Source organism: Gobius niger (genome assembly GCF_951799975.1).
Source record: "Gobius niger genome assembly, chromosome: 23".
NCBI classification, from domain to species: Eukaryota; Metazoa; Chordata; class Actinopteri; order Gobiiformes; family Gobiidae; genus Gobius; species Gobius niger.
This window is the reverse complement of record NC_136874.1, coordinates 3,980,908-4,003,228: the sequence shown is the minus strand read 5'-3', so window position 1 is coordinate 4,003,228 and position 22,321 is coordinate 3,980,908. Positions and strand designations below refer to the sequence as shown.

The window sequence follows — 22,321 nt, the reverse complement described above, 5'->3', positions numbered from 1 at the left end:
ATGTCTTTGTATCTTTGTTTAGTAGAAACTATATTCATAATTCAGCTTTTGTTAAAGTAGTTTTTGATTAATTAGAGAAAGTTTAGATTTTTCTCAATTGTTTTCCCCCTTAACTGTTTACAAACATGACCGTATATGGGCAAATCCAGAGATACTGTCTGTTTCTATATGAGATGAGTTCAAACCGACTCAAGTTCAACATAAAGAACCTTAATTCAAGCAAATTCATGTCATTTATCTCATTTAAGTCTTTTTAAGCTCTTTTTTTCCAGTGTAGAACCATCTTTCCCCTCTCTCTTTTGTCTATATCCTCTGTGAGCACCGGATCCAAAGAAGCCGGCTGCAAACTTTGTGTAAGGGCTTATGTTTGCTGATGGTATTACTCCAATACAAGTATAAGCTAACACCCGAGCCAAGTATTCAAAGTAAAAAGTACAAAATAGTTGCGGCTTCACAAATATGGATATGCTGCCTTTCTCTTCTACCCTTTAGTTCGCATTTCAATGAAAAACAAAGTGAAAAAGATCTCCTGCTCGTCATGAAACGGTCGATTAAAAGTATCTTGAAGGCCAAACATCCACACTTAAGCATCTTTACTTTGTAGTCTCTTCCCACAAGTCAAGAATCCCTCTCCAAGTGAAGTGGTTTTTTTTTCCCGCCCTCGCTCCGATTGTTTCACGCTCTTCTCGGTTGTAATCCCGGTTTAGCATTAGCTCCCCACTGCGCCGCGTTCAAGTGCGCGCGCTTATGGGAGAATCCGAACAAACAAAGTGGCGGCGGCGTCTTCCGTCGACTCGGAGGATAAAAAGGCGAGGCTTAATTAGTTTTTAATTGATTTCGGAGTGGCTGTGTGCGCGCTAGCCCGGCGTGGATTAGCGCGCGGGCGTCTGATGTGGCGCTGACCTGCTTAGCCTCTCGCCGAGCTCTTATGAATGCATGCATGAGCCCGTAGACGGAAGGAAAAACTCGTGTTCGCTTGTCACTGTGCTGGAAAAAGGCATTCGAGGAGAAGAGAGGCTGTTTTCCAAGGCACTTCCAGGACTTTTTCCAGGCAGCGTAGAGTCTTGAGGATATAAATGCAGTTTCTGTGACTGGTGATGGGTTTGAATTTGGGATTTAAATTAAAGACAGTTCAAACAGTCAAGGTCTCGTTCGTGGGTCTTTGACTAATCCCTTTTAACCTCTTAACTCCCACCTGAACGGATCCCATTTTCTCCAGTTTGGCTTTACCCTGATCAAAAAGCTTCTTGGGGGAAAAAAGCACCAAAACAGCCACAACAAATGAGAAGAAAAAAAGTATGTAAACGCAACAAAAATGTGACAGAATTCAACAAAAATGTGACAAAAATTCAACAAAGATTTGACAAAAATGTGACAAAAAGTCAACCAAAAAGTGACTAAATTTCAACAAAAAATGGACAAAAATTCAACAAAGATGTGACAAAAATGTGACAAACTCAACCAAAAAGTGACAAAAATTTGACAAAAATGTGACAAAAACTCAACCAAAAAGTGGCAAAAATTCAACAAAAATTCAACAAAAAGTCAACAAAAATATGACAAAAATGTGACAAAAACAACCAAAAAGTGGCAAAAATTTGACAAAAAAATTGACAAAAATTCAACAAAGATGTGACAAAAACTCAACCAACAAATAACAAAAACAAAAAAAGAATGTGACAAATATTCAACAAAAATGTGACAAAAATTTGACAAACATTTGACAAAAATGTGACACAAAGTCAACCAAAAATGACAAAAACTCAACAAAAAAACCCCATAAAGGTGACACAACACAGCAACAACGTGAGGAAAAAGATCATTTGTGGGTCTTAGCTTTCAAATGAGGCGTTACACAGGCCTATAACCAAAGAGGACAGAAGGCATTCGGTTTAGGCGGGTAGTAAGAGGTTAAAGGATCAGGCCACAGTTTTTCCATACTGAGATATGTTCTTACCTGGGCTTAGTTGAGTTAATGCGTACCTGTCTGGTCTTTACGTGTGCGCTCAGTCACGCAAAAGGACCAAAGATGATGTTAGCATTTAGCCTCTCCTCCTCTCATCTGAGCGCACGCGTAAAGACCAGACAGGTACGCATCAACTCGTCTAAGCTCAGGCAAGAACATATCTCAGTATGGAAAAAGCAACATATTCTTGAGTAATAGATCAGAACTCGATGTCCCGCCCCCTGCAGAGTCATGAGTCAGGTCTGAGGAGTAAAGACATGTTTTAAGAGGTATTTTTCTCCAGCTTGCGATGTGTCATAGGTTCATGTGGGTCTCACGCTCCAGTATGCGGCTTTAAGCTTCTGCAATGTCAAAAGATTTAATGTTGCGTTCATTTCTCACAGGATGGCACATGCGGCAACAAGAAGAGGACCTGGTGAGGACCTGGTGAGGAGCTATCCATCGCTGTGTGGACCATGTGAACGGTGAACTGTAAGTTTGATCGTCTTTTATACCTATAAATGTGCTGTTTGCTTGTGTTTCTTCATGTACATATTAGTTGTTAGCGCATTCACTCCGTAAAGTCGTGGCCTTTTGAGGCTCCGCACAAGAACACACAAACCATGTGCTCGTCGTCTGCTTCTGACATTCTTCGAACATTTTTTTTTACTTTTCCTTTGCAGATGTTTGTAGGGATGTTGTTCTGTGAGGCAAGAAGTGTGGAGTTTGTTTTTGCTGCTGCAGTTTTCAGCTTGGCCACAGCATCTGTTTACTTGCTAGTCCAGGAAAGACCACACATACTTTTTTTTTTCCTTTTTCTTAAATCGCCCAGCCCTAGGAGAGTGTAACCGCTGTGCAAAGCCTTTTCCAGCACATCCCAAAGATTCTCACTGGGGTTAAGATCTGGGCCCTTTCCGGAACCAGTAAATTTGTCAGAGGTCTAACGCCATGACAAGAAGCTTCCGAATCGGTCTGTCAGTTAGGAAGTAGTTAGGGAATGGAGCCTCAATGCTAACTAGCATAGCCACTTTAGCATGGGGACTTCAGATGCTAACTAACAGGTGATTAGGAGCTATGTGCCTTCCCATAAGCCACCGTGCCAATCCCCCCATCCCCCTTTGCCCCACCCTTGAGTGTTTCATGCGCAACCACTGTTGATTGATTAAAAAAAACATATAGGGTAGGATTCTGCACAAGCCAAACTTTATAAAAGTGACACAATCCATGTTGTCGTCACCACAGCTCAGTCACATGTCAGTGTTTAAGAGTAAACTCAGTAAACATGGCTAATTTGCGACTGTAGCTTTATGAAACAGCTATTAAGATAAAAAAAGGCTGAAGGGAAATGTGAAGGATTATCTGGATTTCTCTTTTTTTTCCCTTAAATGTCTTTATTTGGACACTACATTGTTGCATATGCAGTACAGTAGGGGGCAGCTTTTGTTTGCCTGCAGTCTGCCAATAACCTTAAAGAAGAAGATCAGCAGCTGTAGGTGATGTCACTTCCCCTTCCCCTGGGCAAGGACGGATCGAAATGCTGCTGAAGCAAAAGTTCACTACTGCAGAGATCTAACAGTCGACCCCATGAAAGGTTTAGGACAGAGCTGCAACTAAAGATTATTTTGTAATCGATTAATCTATCGGTTATTTTTGCGATTAATCGATTAATCGCTTGGCCGTGAAAGGTGTCAGAAAATTTTATTTTTTCTATTTTTTTTATCACATAAAGCTAAAATGGTGCTCCTTGAGGATGTGGTGATGGAGTAAACTTAAAGTAAATGTTTGTAGGAGGCTCTTAACGCTAATTCTGCTTTCTAAATTGGATGAGACTCAAGAAATCTACAATGTACAAAACACTACAGACCCAAACTATGAAAAACAAAGTAGATTTTCATCAAAAATACAAAAGTTTCATGTCATTTTTGCTCTATTTGAGTCTGTGAACCAGAAAGCGATTAATTGATTACTAAAATAGTTGTCGACTATTTCAATAATCGATTAGTCGTCGATTAATCGATTAGTTGTTTCAGCCCTAGTTTAGGATTAGTTGCTAGTGTTAGCGCTTAGAGGCTATAATTTGATGGTTTCGGATGCAAAATGCCGTCTTGCTGGATGTTCATGTTTGAAAAGGCTTCACGATTTCATCTCAAGAACAGAACCTAGTGTATCTTTAAACGCAAGCAATTTTTGACATGAAGATCCAGCTGTTTCGATCCCAGACACCGCCATGTTAAATCTACCTGGATGACTGAGGATTCCTGCCTTTCCATCGCCATTACATGTGTTTGTACTCATCCCCGCCGAGCCCCCCGTCCCGCAGAGATTCCATTAGCCCGTGTTTTCCCCCCGTTAGCCAACGCCCACGCCTCCCGCTCGCCCCTGCCCTGCGCCTGTCTGTCGGGGCGGCGAGATGGGACCTCTCTGGGAGCCATTATGGGACCTTCGCACGCCCCTCACCCCCTCTTCCCTCCCTATCCTGTCCCGTTTGAGGATAACCCCGGCGGAGCGCAGGGAGCGGGGTTAAGGAAACTCTAAACCCTGAGGGGGCTGTAACTCGGCACCGGCCCGGGCATGTTCCCCCTCTTCCTCTCGTATATCGTACAACGGCCCGACACCAGAGCGACTAATTGGCGTTCACACCTTCGCCGCGCGTCCCGACTGTTCCTGAAGGCATCGCAGACAAACAACAAGGCCATGGATATTATGTGTTTCATGAGGAATGCAGAGCCCCGAGGATGTGGCGGCGGATTTCCCAATGACAGGCGCTGCTCATACGTCAAAGCAATCTGACGCCTCAAGATTATCATTTCTATTTACATTAGCGCTGATCGAAAACAGAAAAAATGTATATACCTTCAGATATAACTCGTACAATCAGCTGGAATGTTTTTGCCTAACTTCCTGCTAGCCAAAAACATCAAAAATGAATGTCAAGCTGAGTGTGTTTCATCAGAATTGTTTCAGATCGTGGCGCTAGTTTGACGTTTACTAGCATCATAATAACGTTAGCCTTTAGCTTAAAGGCTAAAACAGCTACAGTTGTAAGTACAGAAGTCTCCTGCATGAAGTATTAACATCCTGAGTGAGTTGTATTATTATTATTTTTTTATTATTATTTCCAACATACTAGCAACAGCCATTAGCCTTGGAAGCTAGCATCATGCTCCTATGACATTGTGTGTATAGAGTTGGGGAAATTTCAGTTACAATGGAGATCCGCCATCTTTGCAGCTGTTAGCATACATTTTTATTGACTCACATTAGCAAATAACAGTATAAAAAGTGGAGAAAATAGCAGTGGAACAGCTCCGTTAGCTGCTGAGTTACTGCTGGTAAATACAGCTAGCACACTGTGGCGTCCAAGTGTTTTAATGTGAACAAAAACTCCTATGATGCTTAGCGATGTGACATAACATTCCCGAACTCTATTGACAGGGGAACATAAGTTCATTTAGCCAACTTTATTTTAGCTAACATACTAGCAATAAACAAAAAGAGGAAGCAGCCGATAGCCTTGGAAGCTAGCATCATGCTGCTATGACAATTTCAAGTGTATTGACTAATGCTGCGTTCATGTCGTCCTCTGGAAGTGGGGGAAAAAACTGCAACTTTTTTTTAGTTCAGTGTTAGCTGTCGTCATCCTCATAGCGCCTGACATCAGTGCTAGCAAAAAGTTAATTTACGTGATGTTTTTTAACATTTAGTTTGCTTTTGCTTTTGAGACGCTAACAACACATTTGAATGATTAGCTGATGATAAAAGACTGTTTTTATTTGATGATCCCACTTTCCCACATAAAGCACATGAACACAAACCAACTGGGGACAATGATGTCACATCTCAGGAAAGCGAGCTCCACAGTGCACACGAACGCAGCATGATCACAGCATTATCTCTGCTTTAGCTTCATTGCTGCCCTGTATTGTTTGCTTTGATCATTGCAATATTTCACAGAGTAAGTCAGATAAAAGCACTCTTTTCATTATGGATGTTTTTATTGGTGAAAAAACACCTTAACCTCTTAACTCCCGCCTGAAGAGAGTATTTAAACTCATTTTTGTAACTTTTTCAGCTTTTTTTTTGGTCATTTTTTGTCACATTTTTTTTTCATTCTTTAATCAATTTTTTATCATTTTTTTTGTCACATTTTTGTCATTTTTATGTCAAATTTTTATCACATTTTTGTCATTTTTTTTGTCACATTTTGTCCCTTTTTTGTTATTTTTTGGTCATTTTTTGTCAATTTCTTGTGACATTTTTGCCACTTTTTCATAAATTTTTCGTCACTTTTTTGTTAATGTTTTCTCACTTTTTTGTCACATTTCCATCATTGTTTTTGTCTCAGTTTTGTTGCTATTTTCACAGCTTTTTTCCAGAAGCTTTTGGACTGGGCTAAAGCCAAACTGGAGAAAATGTGCTCGGTTCAGGTGGGAGTTAAGGGGTTAAACACATGTGGTGCTTTACTTCAGCTTTATATGTGTCCAGCTGAGCTTTAGGAGCACTTTTGAAATCCCTGGCATCTTTGAACGTTCCGCCGTGTGCCTTCAAACCACAATTTTAATTAAATCCATTCTTGAAAATATAAAATTCAGACAAGAAATGATTCCCAACTATCCAGGCGAGTTTCTGCGATTCATTTATTTACTCGGATAAAAGCGGAGCAGATGCTGAAAGTTGGCGAGCGCTTCTTTTAGCTCCGCATCTCCAAAACTGCCCGGATTTTCATTTCTGTAAACAACATCGCATCGTCTGTCAACTCCTGCTCTCCTGACGATTACAGAGCGGAGCGAGGGTAGAGAAATGCGGGTCCCTAATAACGCGTAAGTGCTTTTGAAATATTAACTAGCAGCTGGGAGGCAGATCCATACGGGCTGCCATCTCCAATCCATCCTACCAACAAATACTGTCCACTTCAGGTCTCCTCTGTGCTCACACACGCCGACCGCAGAAAAGTCTAGACCGCCATTGATCTGAAACTGCAGGAGCTTAAGTGTGGAGTGAAAAAAAAAAAAGAACGAGACGCCCCTGCACGACGTACTTCAATCAATCAATGTATATGTATTTACAGCTGGCGGTAATGGAAGGCAATTTATAACGTCTCCGAGCGTTAAATGTATGGATTAGATCAGATACGGCTAGCGAATTAGCTTCTTTGAGTGATGCTGCTAACGCTAATGCTAGTCGCGGTCAAACTTAAAGTGCACATGACAGGTTTAATTGCTTTTGAAATGACTTATTTAGATGGATAACATCTGTTGTAAGTTAGAATTATCATTTTATTTCATTGAAGCAGCCATTTAATGAAGAAAAGTTAGTGTTTTTCTCTGGATTTGCCCATATATGGTCATGTTTGAAAGCAGTTAAGGGGGAAAAGGGAAGAAAAATCGTGACTTTCTCTAATTATTCAAAAACTACTTTAACAAATGCTGAATTATGAATATAGTTTGCTACTAAATAAAGATACAAAGACATGGAGAGGACCAAAGTGCCATAAATACAAAAACAACGGAGAATGCTAACATGATGCTTCATTTTAGCTTCATGCTACATGCTAACAGGAGGACTTGCTAGAATCTGCTGTGAAAAAATATCCATATGGGCCCATTTTAAACTTGACTTTATTTGTATGTGATAAATAAGTTTATAGTCTGCCAGAAAACAGCTAAAAGATTGAGATTATGTTTCCCAAAGTGACTTCCTTCCCCGTCGGTGAGGCCACGCCCCTTCTATGACTCCATGCCGTCTGTATTGATCAGTGGTTCTCAACCTTTTGGAGCCGTGACCCCCATTATAGCAGTGAAAGGGGTGCGTGACCCCCCGCCCGGGTAACACCGTGAGAAATCGGAACATCAGCCTACATGATTCTTAAAAAACAAACAAAAAAACAAATGGTTAAAATAAAACTCATCAAATTACAAACATATAATGGCACTCTGGTGAAATAGCACACACATGCGACAATAAAATACTATAATATACTCTTTAAAAAGTAAGTATATTTTATCTACATGATCTGGCGACCCCCCAAATTCGTCTCCCGACCCCCTGGTTGAGAACCACTGGCATAGATGAAGGTTAAGTTCCACAGCAGTTTGACTCATTTCCCATTGACATAACATGGTCGGCACGGCAACAGTTTAAAATGGTTGTCCTCTATCTATGTCACTTCCTGTCGGTGTCCAATAAGGAAGTGAAACTATTAAAAAAAAATGGCCAAACTAAATAAAGCTGGGTACAGTCTTTACTAAAATCTTAAATATAATGTGTTGACTATGTTTTTGCAAAAATTGTGTCAAACGTGTCATGTGCACTTTAAATTGTTGCTTTACATTGTTTTTGTAAAGGTGTAAATTACAAGACTAGCAGCTTTTACACATAATAAACCCCATTGGAAACAGGAGATTCTGTTTTTGCAAAGTAATTGACAATATTTATTCTCATTTTAAGCCGTTTTTGATGTTGCTTCTACTTTATTGTGTGCACCACCACCACCACAACTAAAACGACTCTAGGTCAGATATTACCTTCTGCTATTCGTGCCACATTTATTCACTCCTTCTCCTTTAATCCTATTTACTTCCCTAACCAGAACTCCAAACCCATCACCTCTGCTCCCCCGCAGGCGCCTGCCAAACCCCAGAACTTCACCAAAACCCGCCAAAACCCCATTGGAAAAAGCCGCTTCCCCCTCGCTCGCTCTCCCGCCGTGACCGATGGCACCTCAGCGGAAAGCGAAATGAAAGATACGGAGTTGTGCTTTATTTTATTTTATTTTAGCTGGCACGTTTCCAAAGCCAGGAGCGATCAGGATGCGAGACAGACGCGAGAGCGAGAGGTTACGCATAAACGGGGCTCATAAAAAACTTTTTACAGGTCAGAGGCGGAGAATGTGGAGGCAGTTTTACATAAAAGTCAGAGCCGGACTTTTGAGTAATGTTTTTAAAATCGACGAGTTGCAAGGATTTCATTTCGCAGATCATTTTTAATAGAATGTCAACGTCTTTCTATAGAAATATTTATCAATCCATGTCTCTCTGTGTCTCTGTGGCAGTTTTTCTTCTTCCTCGAGCTGAGGTAAAGACGTCTCCCCTCGGCTCCCGGCAGCTCTCACCGGCTGATGCTCTAAATGTAATAAAAGCTTGAAATATAGGAGGCCGTGTGACGCTAATGCAACCGGCTGCAGCCAACTCCATGGAAACTTTTCCTTCATGTAGACGTCCTGCTATTTAAGCTCAAGGTGTTTCCGATATTAGAAACTTAGGATTCACGAGATGCTTTTCTGAGATTTTTTGCGATAATGATGAATTCCTCACTTCTGAAATACATGCGAGGGGGATAAACATAAGTCCAACATCAGTGCAAATGAGCCAGAACTGTAGGAATATTTGCAGGACAGAAGAATCAGCGTAAAACATTAAGTAGAATTGAAAAAAAAAAAAAAAAAAACTGTTGATGCGACATCTAAACAAGCAACAACTTCCTTCTGTCTTGGTACAGCTTTTTTGTAGTTTCTGTGTTCCAGTCTTTGCCGTGTGTTTGTGGGGTTCGGTGGATTTTTTTTTTCCTCTTGAAAGTCCATAATGGCCCTGAATGAAGCAGCTTTTTTAAAGTAAACAAACAGCTAGCTTACGAGCTAAAGACAGACTTAGACATTTCTTCTTCTTAAGCACTAAAGAGGCACTTTTCACTCTTTTTAGCCATTTTCTGGCAGAATATAAACTTATTTATCACATACAAATAAAGTCAAGTCTAAATCGGGTCCATGTGGATGTTTTTTCACAGCAGATTGTTCAGTAGAAGTGAAAAAACGGCAGTCGTAGCTAGCGTTGGCATTAGCACGATGCTAAAATGAAGCATCACGTTAGCATTCTTCATTATTTATGTGTTTATGGGCTGTTGAACCACTTTGCTCCTCTCCATGTCTTTGTATCTTTCTTTAGTAGAAAACTATATTCATAATTCAGCATTTGTCAATGTAGTTTTTGAATAATTAGAGATTTTGTTGTTTTCCCCCATAACCGTGTTCAAACATGACCATGTATGGGCGCTGCTCTGGTTTGTTTATGGCCTAACTTGCGTTTTTTCTCCCGTTTTTCGCACAATTCACCTCCACCAAGCACGTATTTCAGACGTGAGGAATCTGTGATGTTGTTCAGCTCGGGCGGGTAATGTTTATTTGCTTTTCGTACGGCAAGAGTTGGGGATTGTTTTTGCCACAGAAAGTCATCCATCCACCTAATACAGTTGTACCACTGAGATGAATGGGGTCGGGCGCAGGATATTGGGACTTTATGCTTTCACTTAAAGGCAGTGTGGGTAGTTGTACTTTCAGGCAGTGTTGAAATTGGTTTCTAAGGCAGTTTATATATTTATCACATCCATTAACAGACATGATGGGAAATCTGACCATGGGCAAACAGTCTATTACTCTTACTACTACTACTATTTATGACTAAGTTGTGACATAAAATAGGAGAAATGTTGCTATTTCCAAAGAATAGTCTATGGAATCACATTTTTCACATTCACAGGAAGTGATGTAGATGGAGGTGAACCTTTTTCAACTGTTGCCGTGCCGACCATGTACTTTCAATGGGATAAATAAAGATACAAAGACATGGAGAGCAGCAAAGTGGTTCAACCGTAGACTGTATATATAAATGGATGTCTTCTGCTCACTCCTCCCTGTTTACCATAATGACCACGGTCGTGGGGGAAATCATGGCGGATTTACAGACTCCTCCTCCCCAGCTCTGACGAAGCATGTTCCTAAAAAGGGCATAAGGGCGGGATCTTCACCGTAGACTCGGCCCTTGCGTGACGTGTAGCTCGCGCTGCTCCAATGCTAACAGTCCGACCCTCATTAAGTACGAGATTTCTAAAATTCTTCTTACGAAAACCAGCCTGGTTTTTTAACCCAGCGTTATCTCAGGAGGAATATCTAGCCTAGTCTAGTGTTGAAAAAATTTAAACCAGGCGTTAAAGTTGTTTTTAACGTGTCTAAACTCCAATGCTTTTCAATGGGGGCCTAGTGGTGATATGGAGGTACTACAGCAATGGCGGATCAATGGTGGCCTCTAGTGTCGTGGGCATAAAGCAGAGCAGCCAGCGGCCATTGGGTTCAACAGCCCATAAGTAGCAGAGAATGGTAACTTGATGCTACATGTTAGCATTGGGCTAACGGTTAACTAGCACTAACTACAACTGACGTTTGACGTAAGAAAACATCCATATGGCCCCGATTTACACTTGACTATGTGATAAATAAGTTCATATTCCACCAGAAAATGGCTAAAAAGAGTGAAATATTGTGTTTCTCTAAGGATTCTGTTTTCCCCCTCGGCGAAGCCACGCCCCCTTCTATGACGAGATGCCGTCTGTGTCTATCTGATGTCCTCCATCTAAATGAGTCATATTTTCAAAAGCATTAAAACCTGTCAAATGCACTTTAAGTCCTGACCATAATGTTATCATTCGTTTTCGACATGTCAGGACAGTGGATAGAGATTTCCTAATGCGCTTTTCCCTCGTCCTCCCAGCGCCACATTGCTCCCACATAACGGCATCTCGGCGCCGTGATATCACCGCTCTCCGGCCACCGGGGGCAGCGCGGAGGTGCCGGATCAATGGCCCTAATGGCAAATCGATGCGTGATCAGGACGGAGGCAGGAGATGAGCCCATGAGCCGAGCGTTAGGGCGTTGGAAAGGGGGGGCGGACACGGAGACGCAAATCTGCCCCGGGGCAAGTCTATAGGGACGTGTTCAGAGCGCGGTCACTGGGCTGCGTTATTGCGAAGGGATATTAGGAGACTGTTTTTATATTGTTGTGCTAGATGAGAACATGAGGCCGGAGGGGAAAGGCAATGGCGGCTACGGTGGCTCTGAAGGGACATGACATGGAAACACAACAGTGATTTTTACAGGTTTGTTTTTAGTTTTACTCAGTGTTGTCCATGGCAGCCCAGTCTTTGCCTTTTGGATGTAAATACTTTTAGTTTTAGTCACAGTTTAGTCATTTCTACAAACAGTCTGACGAATCTCTTTCTCCTTTATTGCCTATTCTTTTCATATCCATGGCCCAGGGACTAGATACTGCCCTGTAATCCATATTTGTGGTGTTTTTTGTTTCTGTTTAAACCAAACGATAACCACAATAACAAACATTTGATTATGAAAGAGACAAACTGAATTAATTAAGCTTTAATGACTTTGAACCAATGGAGCTGCCAAACTGTTTGACTCTCTCGTCTCTCATGCTTTGCCAGAATAGTTCACCAGTGAGTTTTTTTTTAGTACGTGGTTCTTGATGAAAAAAGTCTGGACTCTCCAACCTGGAGCAAACAGTCCTCGCCTTTGAAGTGGATTTGGGTATTTTCCCGTTTTAAAAAAGAGGGTATTGTGCAAACTTTTAGAGCTTTTTTTTTATCACGTTATGAGGCTGTTCTCTCATCAAAAGCAGACCTGCACTGCAAAAAGTAATTAACTAGATCAGTATAAACATCTCGATTTGAGCATAATAATCAAAATTTTAGTTGTTTTGACTAGTTAAGAAGTTGTTGGGTATTTGTCCTTGATTATTTCACTTGTTCTGAGATGTTTCTGACTCATTTCAATACATTTGGTCCTTATTTCAAGTAATTTTCTTTGCCAATGGGGTAAGAAAAACGGTCTTATCTCATTGGCAATTTTACTTTCTTATTTCAAGCGAGATTTACCTTAGAACTGGTCTGAAATGTCCTCAAACAAGCAAAGTGAACTTGGTCCGATCAGGAAAAATGTCTAAATTAGCGAAAAACGCTCAAAACAAGATACATTTCCTCAATTCAAGTCATTTAAGCCAATGCTTGATATTTACTTTTTGCAGTGTGGAGCTGTGTTTTGAGCCACTTCTTTCTTTCATTTTTCTCTGTTTATTGAAACAACTGGAAAACAAAGGGGAGGGGCTTATGGTTGCTTGCTTAGAGAATCAGGAAGTGAAACAACTATCTTGTTTCAGTTAATTTATATCAATATTGCATTTTCTAACCAACAAAGTGTAAGATGGTAATAAAGCTGCATTTGTCATTATTACCTGCAAAAAATCCACACTCCTCCTCGTTTACCATAATAGCAAGTTCCTAAAAAGGGCAAAAGGGCGGGATCTTCACTGTAGACTCCGCCCTAGCGCCATTAGCTCTAATGCTAACAGCCTGTCAATCAAAGTCCAGCCCTCATTAGTATGCAAAATTTCTAAAAGGTACCTCACGAAAACCAGCCTGGTTTCTTTAATTGTAGCTAACCCAGCGTTAGCACAGGGGTAATATCTAGCTGTAGAAAGTTCCAATGAGAAACCAGGCTTCACAGTTACTTGAATCAGGTGTAAAGTTCAATGCTTTCTATTGGAAAACTAGCTTGTTTTGCGGCCCACATATGGAGGGACTAGCGTCATGAAGCAGTACAACCAGCAGATGTAAAAAGATCACTGCGAATATTTGACAAATCAAAACGAAGCAAAAAGTGTTGTGATGCTGAGTGTCCTGTCTCCAAGGCTAAATAAAGTTTGTGAAAGATCTCACAATGAGAAGATGAGACATGCCCCATGCAGCGTTCGCTAACATGCAGTTCATATTGTATATATATATCTCTTTATTTAGGCTTTACCATGAAGATTAAGAACCTTTCGTTATGGGGACGAATTTTAATGTTTTCAAGCTTTATTTATGCTGGCTATGTCATTTTTGAGTTTTTGTGTACCCTTTTCTTCTTGATTCCAACCCTTAACTTTTTACATGCTACAGCCTCCTATAAACGCACTCTCTCCCCCTGATCCCCTGCCGCCAAAGTCTATCCATGTGTCTCATTTGTCAAAGTCTTCCCTGCTTATTCGTTACTCATTTTACAAACTCCCCTCGCGGTCTCACTCACTCCACACGCCCACGCTTTCTGACTTTTACACCCAGGAACAGTGCGCGAAGGCTGGGCCGAGTGGGCGACGGGTCAAGAGGGCCGAGCCTGGTTCATGGACGGTTCCCTCCCTCGGGCGAAAACCGTAAGAAATAAAACTGGCGAGGGAAAGAGGAAAAAAAAAAAGAGGAATTTGTGAGGCCAGTTTCGCCGTAGGCTCCGGAGTCCGACACATGGAGTGTTTGTGCGGAGGGGAAGTCCAGTGGGCAGCGGCACAGGAGGAGGAAGGAACGAGATAATTGTGTCTTTTGCCTTGGACTGAAAAGGGTGAGATTTGAAAATAACAAGACGAGACTCGGCGACTTGTCAAAACAGCCACAAGCCATGCAGGTTTATGATTGTGGTTAATGCTTCTGCTGAAAGTACATTTGAGTACATTAAAGCTTTATAATCCACACTCCAGAACAGTAGGTGGCGCTGTGAAGACACTGCCAAGAATCCCTGTTGTGTTGCCGTACAGGTGGTGAAATTGGGCACGATTTTTGTTTCGTTTGAAGCTGCAAAGTTGTTTTTAGGGTAAATAATGTTATCAGTTATCAGCTTTTTATACCGGGAGAGACCTTTTTTCATTGTGTAGGGTCAGATTGATTATTTATTCAGGCTTGAAACCATGACACAAGCTTTGTCAGACAATAAAATGTTTTTTGTTGTTACCTTTATCATCTTAAATGAGATAAATGACTTAAAACCTCTTGAATTTAGGTACTTCCTGTTGAATTTGAACTAATCTAAGACAAGATAAAGAGCTAGCGCCAATGGAACAATCAAGAATCACACTTTGAATCAAACATATTCACTTTTCTATTAAAATATATACATTTTTTACTTGATACAATGATACAAAATCATCTGAATTAAAAAAAAAGGGTTTGCTTGTTCCATTGGCAATAAGAGGTTTTGTCTTATCTAAAACTAAACCTACTCAAACTTAATTCAAGTAATTTCATGTCATTCCTTCTCCATGTCTTTGTATCTTTATTTAGTAGAAAACTACATTCATATTTCAATCTTCCTAAAGTTGATTATTCTTTTCCAATCAATCCAACTTTATTTCTATACCACTTTTCATAATCAAGAGTTTCCAAAGTGCTGCGCAAGAAAATAAAATACCATTAAACCAGAAACAGTAAAATAATAATTTAAAAAAGACATAAATGAATAACAACAATTAATAGATTCTGTAAAATACTAATAAATTAAATCCAATAAATCATTAACAGTACAGGGGCAAGTATAGAGCCCTGAGGAACCCTTTTTCCAGTGTTTTTCCAATTGTTAAACTTATCACCACTTATCACGGGCCACATTTTAACCCCTAGGACTCACTTTGGGAACCCCTGATTATATATATTATACCGTCAGACCTCTTTAATTCATTTTTGCGCCATAACTTACTTTAAAAGAGAATTATGAAAATATACAGCAAAGAAAGAATTAGAAAAGCCATAATTATAACATTGATTGAGATCCAGTCCAGGTCTCCATTAATTTAATCTTGGACTGTATCAGTGATTAGACTTGGTTTAGCCCTGATTTAGTCCTCGTTTAACCTGTTTAGATCATGTAATGTCTTGGTTTTGTCTAAATCTGACACACAGGACAATCCCTATATTACAGCGTCTTTATATTCAGCACTTGTTGTTTCCTCAAAGCTTTCTGCGGTCGGCCTCTTTCGACAGTAATTACTTCTCAACACAACAATGGCTTTCTCTCTTTTACAAATTCGCACCGCTATGGAAGCCCAGAGCGGCCACAGGACCTTTTTATTGGTGACTTTTTGTGGCGCAATTAAACCGCAGCACATTCCTTGCTCATGGGCACGTCCGTGAAACGAGAGGACGGGTTTTTTTTTAGGAAGCTCGAGAAGAAAATGGAGAATGGCTTTGATACAGACAAGCGTGCCCTATCTCGCCTTTTCTCTTCTCTTAAAAAAAGTTCTCACATCTTACATCTCTGAGTCCACATTTGAAATCACAATCGTTCCAATCTGATATCTAAATGCCAGCTTAGCTTTACCCAAATCTAAAATCTTCTCGACTGGAGCTTACAGCCTCTAGCAACAGTGTTTAATGAGTGAAAAGCTAAGACCTACAAAACTGATCGTAACTTTTTTGTTGCATTGTCGAATTTTTTGGTGATTTTTGCTACAAATAGGGCAAAGATACGCATCACTCATTTGCGCAGTGTTATTTGCTTTCTCTCTAGTAGATATAGAAGGGGGCGTGGCTTCGCTGAGGGGGGAAATAGAATCTTCTGGGAAACAGTTTTTAGCTGTTTTAATGGCGAAATATGAACTTATCTATCACATACAAATAAAGTAAAGTCTAAATCGGGTCCATATGGATGTTTATTCACAGCAGATTGTTCAGTAGAAACAAAGAAACTGCAGTCGTAGCTAGGGCTAGCTAGCGGTAGCATCATGTTAGCATAGATACAGACAGCATCTCGTCATAGAAGGGGGCGTGGCTTCGCCGAGGGGGAAAATAGAATCTTTAGAGAAACACAATTTTCCACTCTTTTTAGCCATTTTCTGGTGGAATATGAACTTGTTTATCACACACAAATAAAGTCAAGTCTAAATCGGGCCCATATGGATATTTTCTCACAGCAGATTGTCCAGTAGGAGTGAAAAAACGGCAGTTGTAGCAAGCGCTAGCTAACCGTTAGCATTAGCCCGATGCTAACATGTAGCATCAAGTTAGCATTCTCCGTTATTCATGTATTTATGGGCCGTTGAACCACTTTGCTCCTCCTCCCCATGTCTTTGTATCTTTATTTAGTAGAAACTATATTCATATTTCTGCATTTGTTACAGTCGTTTTTGAATAATTAGAGAAAATTTACATTTTTTCAAAATTGTTTTCCCCCTTAACTGTTTTCAAAAATGACCATATATGGGCGATTCCAGAGATGCCGTCTGTATTTATTCTCCATTATTTGTGTATTTAGGGGCTGTTGAACCACTTTGCTCCTCTCCATGACTTTGTATCTTTATTTTGTTCAAAACCATGGTCACATATGGCATTTGTTAAAGTAGTTTTTGAATGATTAGAGTTTAGGTTTTTCTCAATTGTTTTCCCCCTTAACTGTTTTCGAACATGACCATATATGGGCGATGCCGTCTGTAAAGGGGATGTGTCATGCAAAACCATGTTATAATGTTCCCTCATCATAAACCTACCTGTAGTAATATATCGATATATTCATGCATCTCTCACTGGACCCACAAACTGCACCATCGACTTGTTAGCACGCCCTTGGCTAAGAATGAAAGCTTGCATTTTCCTTGTAAGATCCTTGTCCTTGATGATAAACTCTCCATTCCACACACACACACAACGTAAAAAAAGGTCGATGTCGAGGTGCCCAAAAGCGGGCGATTATGCACGATCTGTCCGCTTTAATCCAGCCCTCTCTGCACAACTGATTTTCATTTTATTCATCTTCAGAAAAGCGCTCCTTTGTCCTCGTGTTGTGTAACCCGCGGAGACGTCTTCCTTCGAGGTCAAAAACAAAGAAAAGCATATGAACTGGATTACTCTGCTGTGGGAAAGGAAACCGAACAGCTGCGTCTTATTTAGACTCTTCTCCCCGTAATATTTACTCTTTCCTGGACGCTCAGACTCAGACATTAAGCTTCAGCTGCGCTTTCCAAAACCCGTCACGAGTTTGGACAGAGGAGCCCGGCATTTAGATCTCAGATTGGAACGATTGGAACGTCAAACCTGGACTCAGAGATACAAGATGCGAGAGTTTTTTTTTAGCGAATAAATAAGGAGAGATAGGGCACGCTTGTCTGTATCAAAGCCATTCTCCATTCTCTTCTCTCCGACCGTGTTCGAGCTTCCTTGTGTCAGTCTCTTTAGAATGGGTATAGGGATATGAGGGCAACCAAGGGGTAGTTTGCCCCAGGGCAGGTTATTAAATGTTAAATGTTATGGGAAATGGGTCCACGGTGCATCATGTGGTGGTTTGGTCCATTTCCGCAGTACTGTTTAGTTTACTACTAAGTGGTGAGTTCACAGCTCTATTTCCGGGGTCTTAAATGTTCGAGAAACTACAAAAAATTCTGTTGAGTTTCAGAAATATTGATTGTTGTATTAAAGAGTTTTTAATGTGTTTTATTCTAGCATATTAGCTGGTATGCTGGGACCCGGAAGTAGAAGTCGTGACGTCACACTTAACAAACGTATACAATAGAGTTCGGGAAGGGTTAGTGCTAGATCTTATGCTCGGGAGGGACGGTCTGCTGTGATTTTGTATAGATCTATAAATTGGTTTGTCTAAAAATACAAATAATCCTAATCCTAACCCTAATATTGACCATTCCTGGCCCTAGCCTTAATTTGTGTCGTGACATCTCACGTTTTCACAGCAGACTGTCCCTGCGGAGCATATGATCTAGCACAAACCTTCGGGAAATTCCACAGTTACCATGGAGATCCGCCATCTTTGCAGCTGTTTGCGTACATTTCCATATAACATTAGCTAAAAACAGTGTAAAAAGTGGAGAAAATAGCCGTGGAACAGCTTCGTTAGCTGCTGAGTTACTGCTGGTAAATACAGCTAACACACTGTGGTGTCCAAGTGTTTTAATGTGAACAGTGAATTTTAACCTCTTACCTCCCACCTGAACGGATCCCATTTTCTCCAGTTTGGCTTTACCCAAATCAAATAGCTTCTTTGGGAAAAAACACCAAAATAGCCACAAAAAATGAGAAGAAAACAAGGATGTAAACGCAACAAAAATGTGACAAAAACTCAACAAAAATTAAACAAAGAAATGACAAAAACTCAACAAAAATGTCACAAAAATGAAGAAAAAAAGAAAGAAAGAAAAACATAAAAAAGGTGACACAACAAAGCAACAATGCGAGGAAAAAGATCAGTTTTGTGGGTCTTAGCTTTCAAATGAGGTGTTACACAGGCCTATATAATAGCCAAAGAGGACAGAATGCATTTGGTTTAGGCGGGTGGTAAGAGGTTAAAATCTCCATAAGTTTACAATTGCTGCTAGTTCCATAATGCTTAGCGATATGACGTCACAGTCCCGAACTCTACACCAGTAGTACCTAAACGTTTTGTTTAATACCAGTCTTTAACAGTACCTAGCCCTATGGCACTTAATCAGTTGAAGAGGCTCCACCTCCTCTAAAAGACTGAAATCAGAGTTACTACAAATTAAGTCCTGCCAATCATTAAGATCATTCACCAAAGCCATGATGAAATGGCTGCTGGACGGCCAAAGCTGTAGTCATAAACTCTAAATGGTACAAGAATGGAAAGCAGCAAACATATCCATACGAGGAGAGTTTGAGTACGGACAGGATCAGATCCGAGACAGCACTTACTTGCAGTCCAGCCGCTCGATCTCGAAGTGCGGGTTGAAGTTGAGCGCGATGCGTTGGGTGGGCTCTGGCGCCGAGACGATCCAGTGGCAGTTCTGGTGGGGCGGGTACTCGAGCGGGTACCCGGGCGAGGTGATGTAGCCGGCCTCGCTGGCGTCCAACACACCGCCGCACACTGGAGCTGGAGAGAGAAGAGAATTATGTCAGTGTGTTGCTTTATGAGAGATACTTCCTGGGTCCAATTTTGAATCAGGTTCTAGTAAAAGTGATTTCAAGTGGGATTTATGCTTGTTCCATTGGCATTAGCATTAATTAGTGCATTCAAACCGACTCAAATTCAACATAAAGTACCTTAATTCAAGAGATTTATCTCATTTAAAGGGATGTTTCAGGATTTCTGACACAGGGCCTCATTTCCTAGTTATCCAGAGTGTTGTTGATTTCGGAGATTCAAGCAGTCCTTATGTTTGAAGAGTTTAGTGGTGCTAGGCTAGTGCTAGGCTAGTGCTAGGCTAGTGCTAGGCTAGTGCATGTCTATGGTAACTAGTAGCCTGCATTAAAAACAGTCTGACCCAAGCACAGTGCACCTGAGGCAAATCACTTATACCACCAGACTGCCCATATAAATGTCTGTGTCGACTGAATAATTTGAGCCGCATCAGCTTCCTGGTTGTAAGCTAGTTAGCGGCGGAGTGATCTGCTAGCTTACCGGATCTACAGTAGTTTGTTTACCTGCGGCCGCATTACTACACGTGGAATTCACAAAGGAGCTTTCTACAAATCAGATATGGCAACGTTTGGAGGACGACCCCATGATTTTGAAGAGGTTTTTAATGCAGGCTACTAGTTACCATAGACATCCACTAGCCTAGCACTAGCCTAGCACCACTAAACCCGACAAGACATGGAAATACTCCCAAAACCAGGTCCTAAACAGGATTTCCCAGGTTAAAACACGGACTAAACCTTGTCTAAAAGTGGAATCTAACTAAAAAGACACTTTGTTTACACTTGTGCCCATCGACCGCAGCTCTCTCCAAAAATGTTCACATTTTCATTTTGCTGCCCATCACCGGTTTCACTCTAAGCTCATTGAATCCCGCCCAACAATAAGTGTCTGTGCTCTCACATCTGCGCCTGCGACGCACCCGAACAACAGTAAAACAAAGGAAAGCAATTTGGCCCGGAAATTGGAAAAAAAACACACACACAACTTTCCCATTGTGTATTCTCAATATGAGCTATTAAAACAATAAAGGCCCGTGATTGCATCCGTATTTCTCTGGATTACAGTCAGACTGATAGGCCGCTCCTCCTCGCTCTCCCACTCCCACCTCTTATCTGTCCCACTGGGAGCGTTTTTTTTTTTTTCCGCGAATGTAATTGTTGCTCGGGCCGGCCAATCTGCAAACACGGGACACATTTTCTGATGCTATCGCGCTCTCCCAGGAACAATGGTGTAGCTGTGGCTCGACACGGAGCGGACAGGAAGCAGCGTGAAACCTCGAACTCACCACAAAGACGTTATTCGATATGAATCCCTGGTGCTAATGCGCTAAAGCTAACTCCAACTGGGGACAATGCACTGTTTATGTCTTTAAAATGGCAAAGAACAAGCATTATGAGTGTAAATAGTACACTGTAAAGCTGGATAAGTAGAACACACTTAAACTAATGGTTGATTTCAAACTCAAACCAGTCAATCACAAACAAGTAAACGAGAAACTAAAAAGCTAATGGGTCAAAAATCACAACGGATAGGTTTGACTAATCAACATTAGAAAACGAATTTCTTTAAGTAAAGATAACTTAATATATTACATAAATTGCACTCAACCTCAATGTACAAAAAGCTGCTATTTTTTTTATTTATTTATGTATTCAATTTTCATTTTATTGAAATACATACAAAACAAGAAATATCTCATTTGAGGCTTGTGATCTGATGAAAAGAAAGAAAAGGTTGATGCAAGGGATTTAACCTCTTAACCCCCGAGTTAACCGAGCACATTTCCTCCAGCTCAGCTTTACCCAAATCTAAAATCTGACAGCCTCTAGCAACAGTGTTTAATGCCTCATGTGAAATAATTTTTTGTTGCATTGTCACATGTTTGTGTGGTTGTCAGGGGGCGGTGGCTTCCTTAGGTGTTTTTTGCCGAGTTTTTGTTGTTTTTTTGTTGCTTTTTTCATCCGTTTTTTTCTTTATCTTTTTACTGCTTTTTTGTCGTGTTTTCATAGTGTTTTCGGCACTTTTTTGTGGCTCTTCTTTTGCTGTTTCATCACTTTTTCATCGCATTTTTGTCGCCTTTTGTTTAAAAAAAGTTTAATATATTGATGCAGGAAACTATTGTGATGCAACAGAAACCAACTAAGACAATAAACAGTAACGTTTTTTCTATTCTATTCTAATCTAAAGCTTAAAAAGTACAGCTTTATTTGAAAAGTACTTAATCTTAAAACATCCCACAATGAGCATGAGACACAACTTGCTTTGGGTAAAAAATAAAATATTACATGAGAAAAATAGAGAAATAGTGTAAATACTGAGCCCAAAAGTGTATTGTTTATTTGTCATTTAATGAAGTCGATATCTAGTCATATTGTCTGATCAGAAACATGGAATTTGCAAGTTCAGCAGCTCGGTATCACCACAAACACAGCAAGATGTTTGCTACACGCTTTGATATTGTAGTTATAATGGTAATAGCAAACATTCCCGAACAGAAGCAGCACATAGCGCGAGTTCGGCGGTCTCGATTTATCATATTTGCAGAGTAACCTAGTGTTAACAGGCTGGTAGTTGTCGGCCCCAGTTCTCGCAGCCGCGGTATTTCTGCCGTCAGTTATTGTCGAAGTATGAAAACCGCAATCTGTTTCTTATCTCATGCTAACACGCTAACGCTAACTCTGGCCGGGGACAATGCGCCGCTTCATTCGCACAACAATAGCCCGCGTTATTACCCCAGTCCGGCGGTAAGATTGGCACACATTATTATTCTTTACAGCCGCGACGCCGAACGTGCTCTCCATGACAACGGCCCGCTTGTTCATTTTCCCGTTTCTGAATAAATGTTCGTCTGATAT

At 40.7% G+C, this 22,321-nt stretch overlaps 1 protein-coding gene across 2 annotated transcripts in view; it reads right to left on the bottom strand.

Moving 5' to 3' along the window:
* LOC306982172 (neuropilin-2-like) overlaps positions 1 to 22,321 on the bottom strand; it is a 162,734-nt gene that overhangs the window by 122,312 nt on the left and 18,101 nt on the right. For both annotated transcript variants that reach the window (XM_079582008.1, XM_079582009.1), the window contains exon 2: positions 19,241 to 19,418. In XM_079582008.1, coding sequence (XP_079438134.1) covers positions 19,241 to 19,418 — 178 coding nt within the window. The remainder of the gene's footprint in view (positions 1 to 19,240; positions 19,419 to 22,321) is intronic.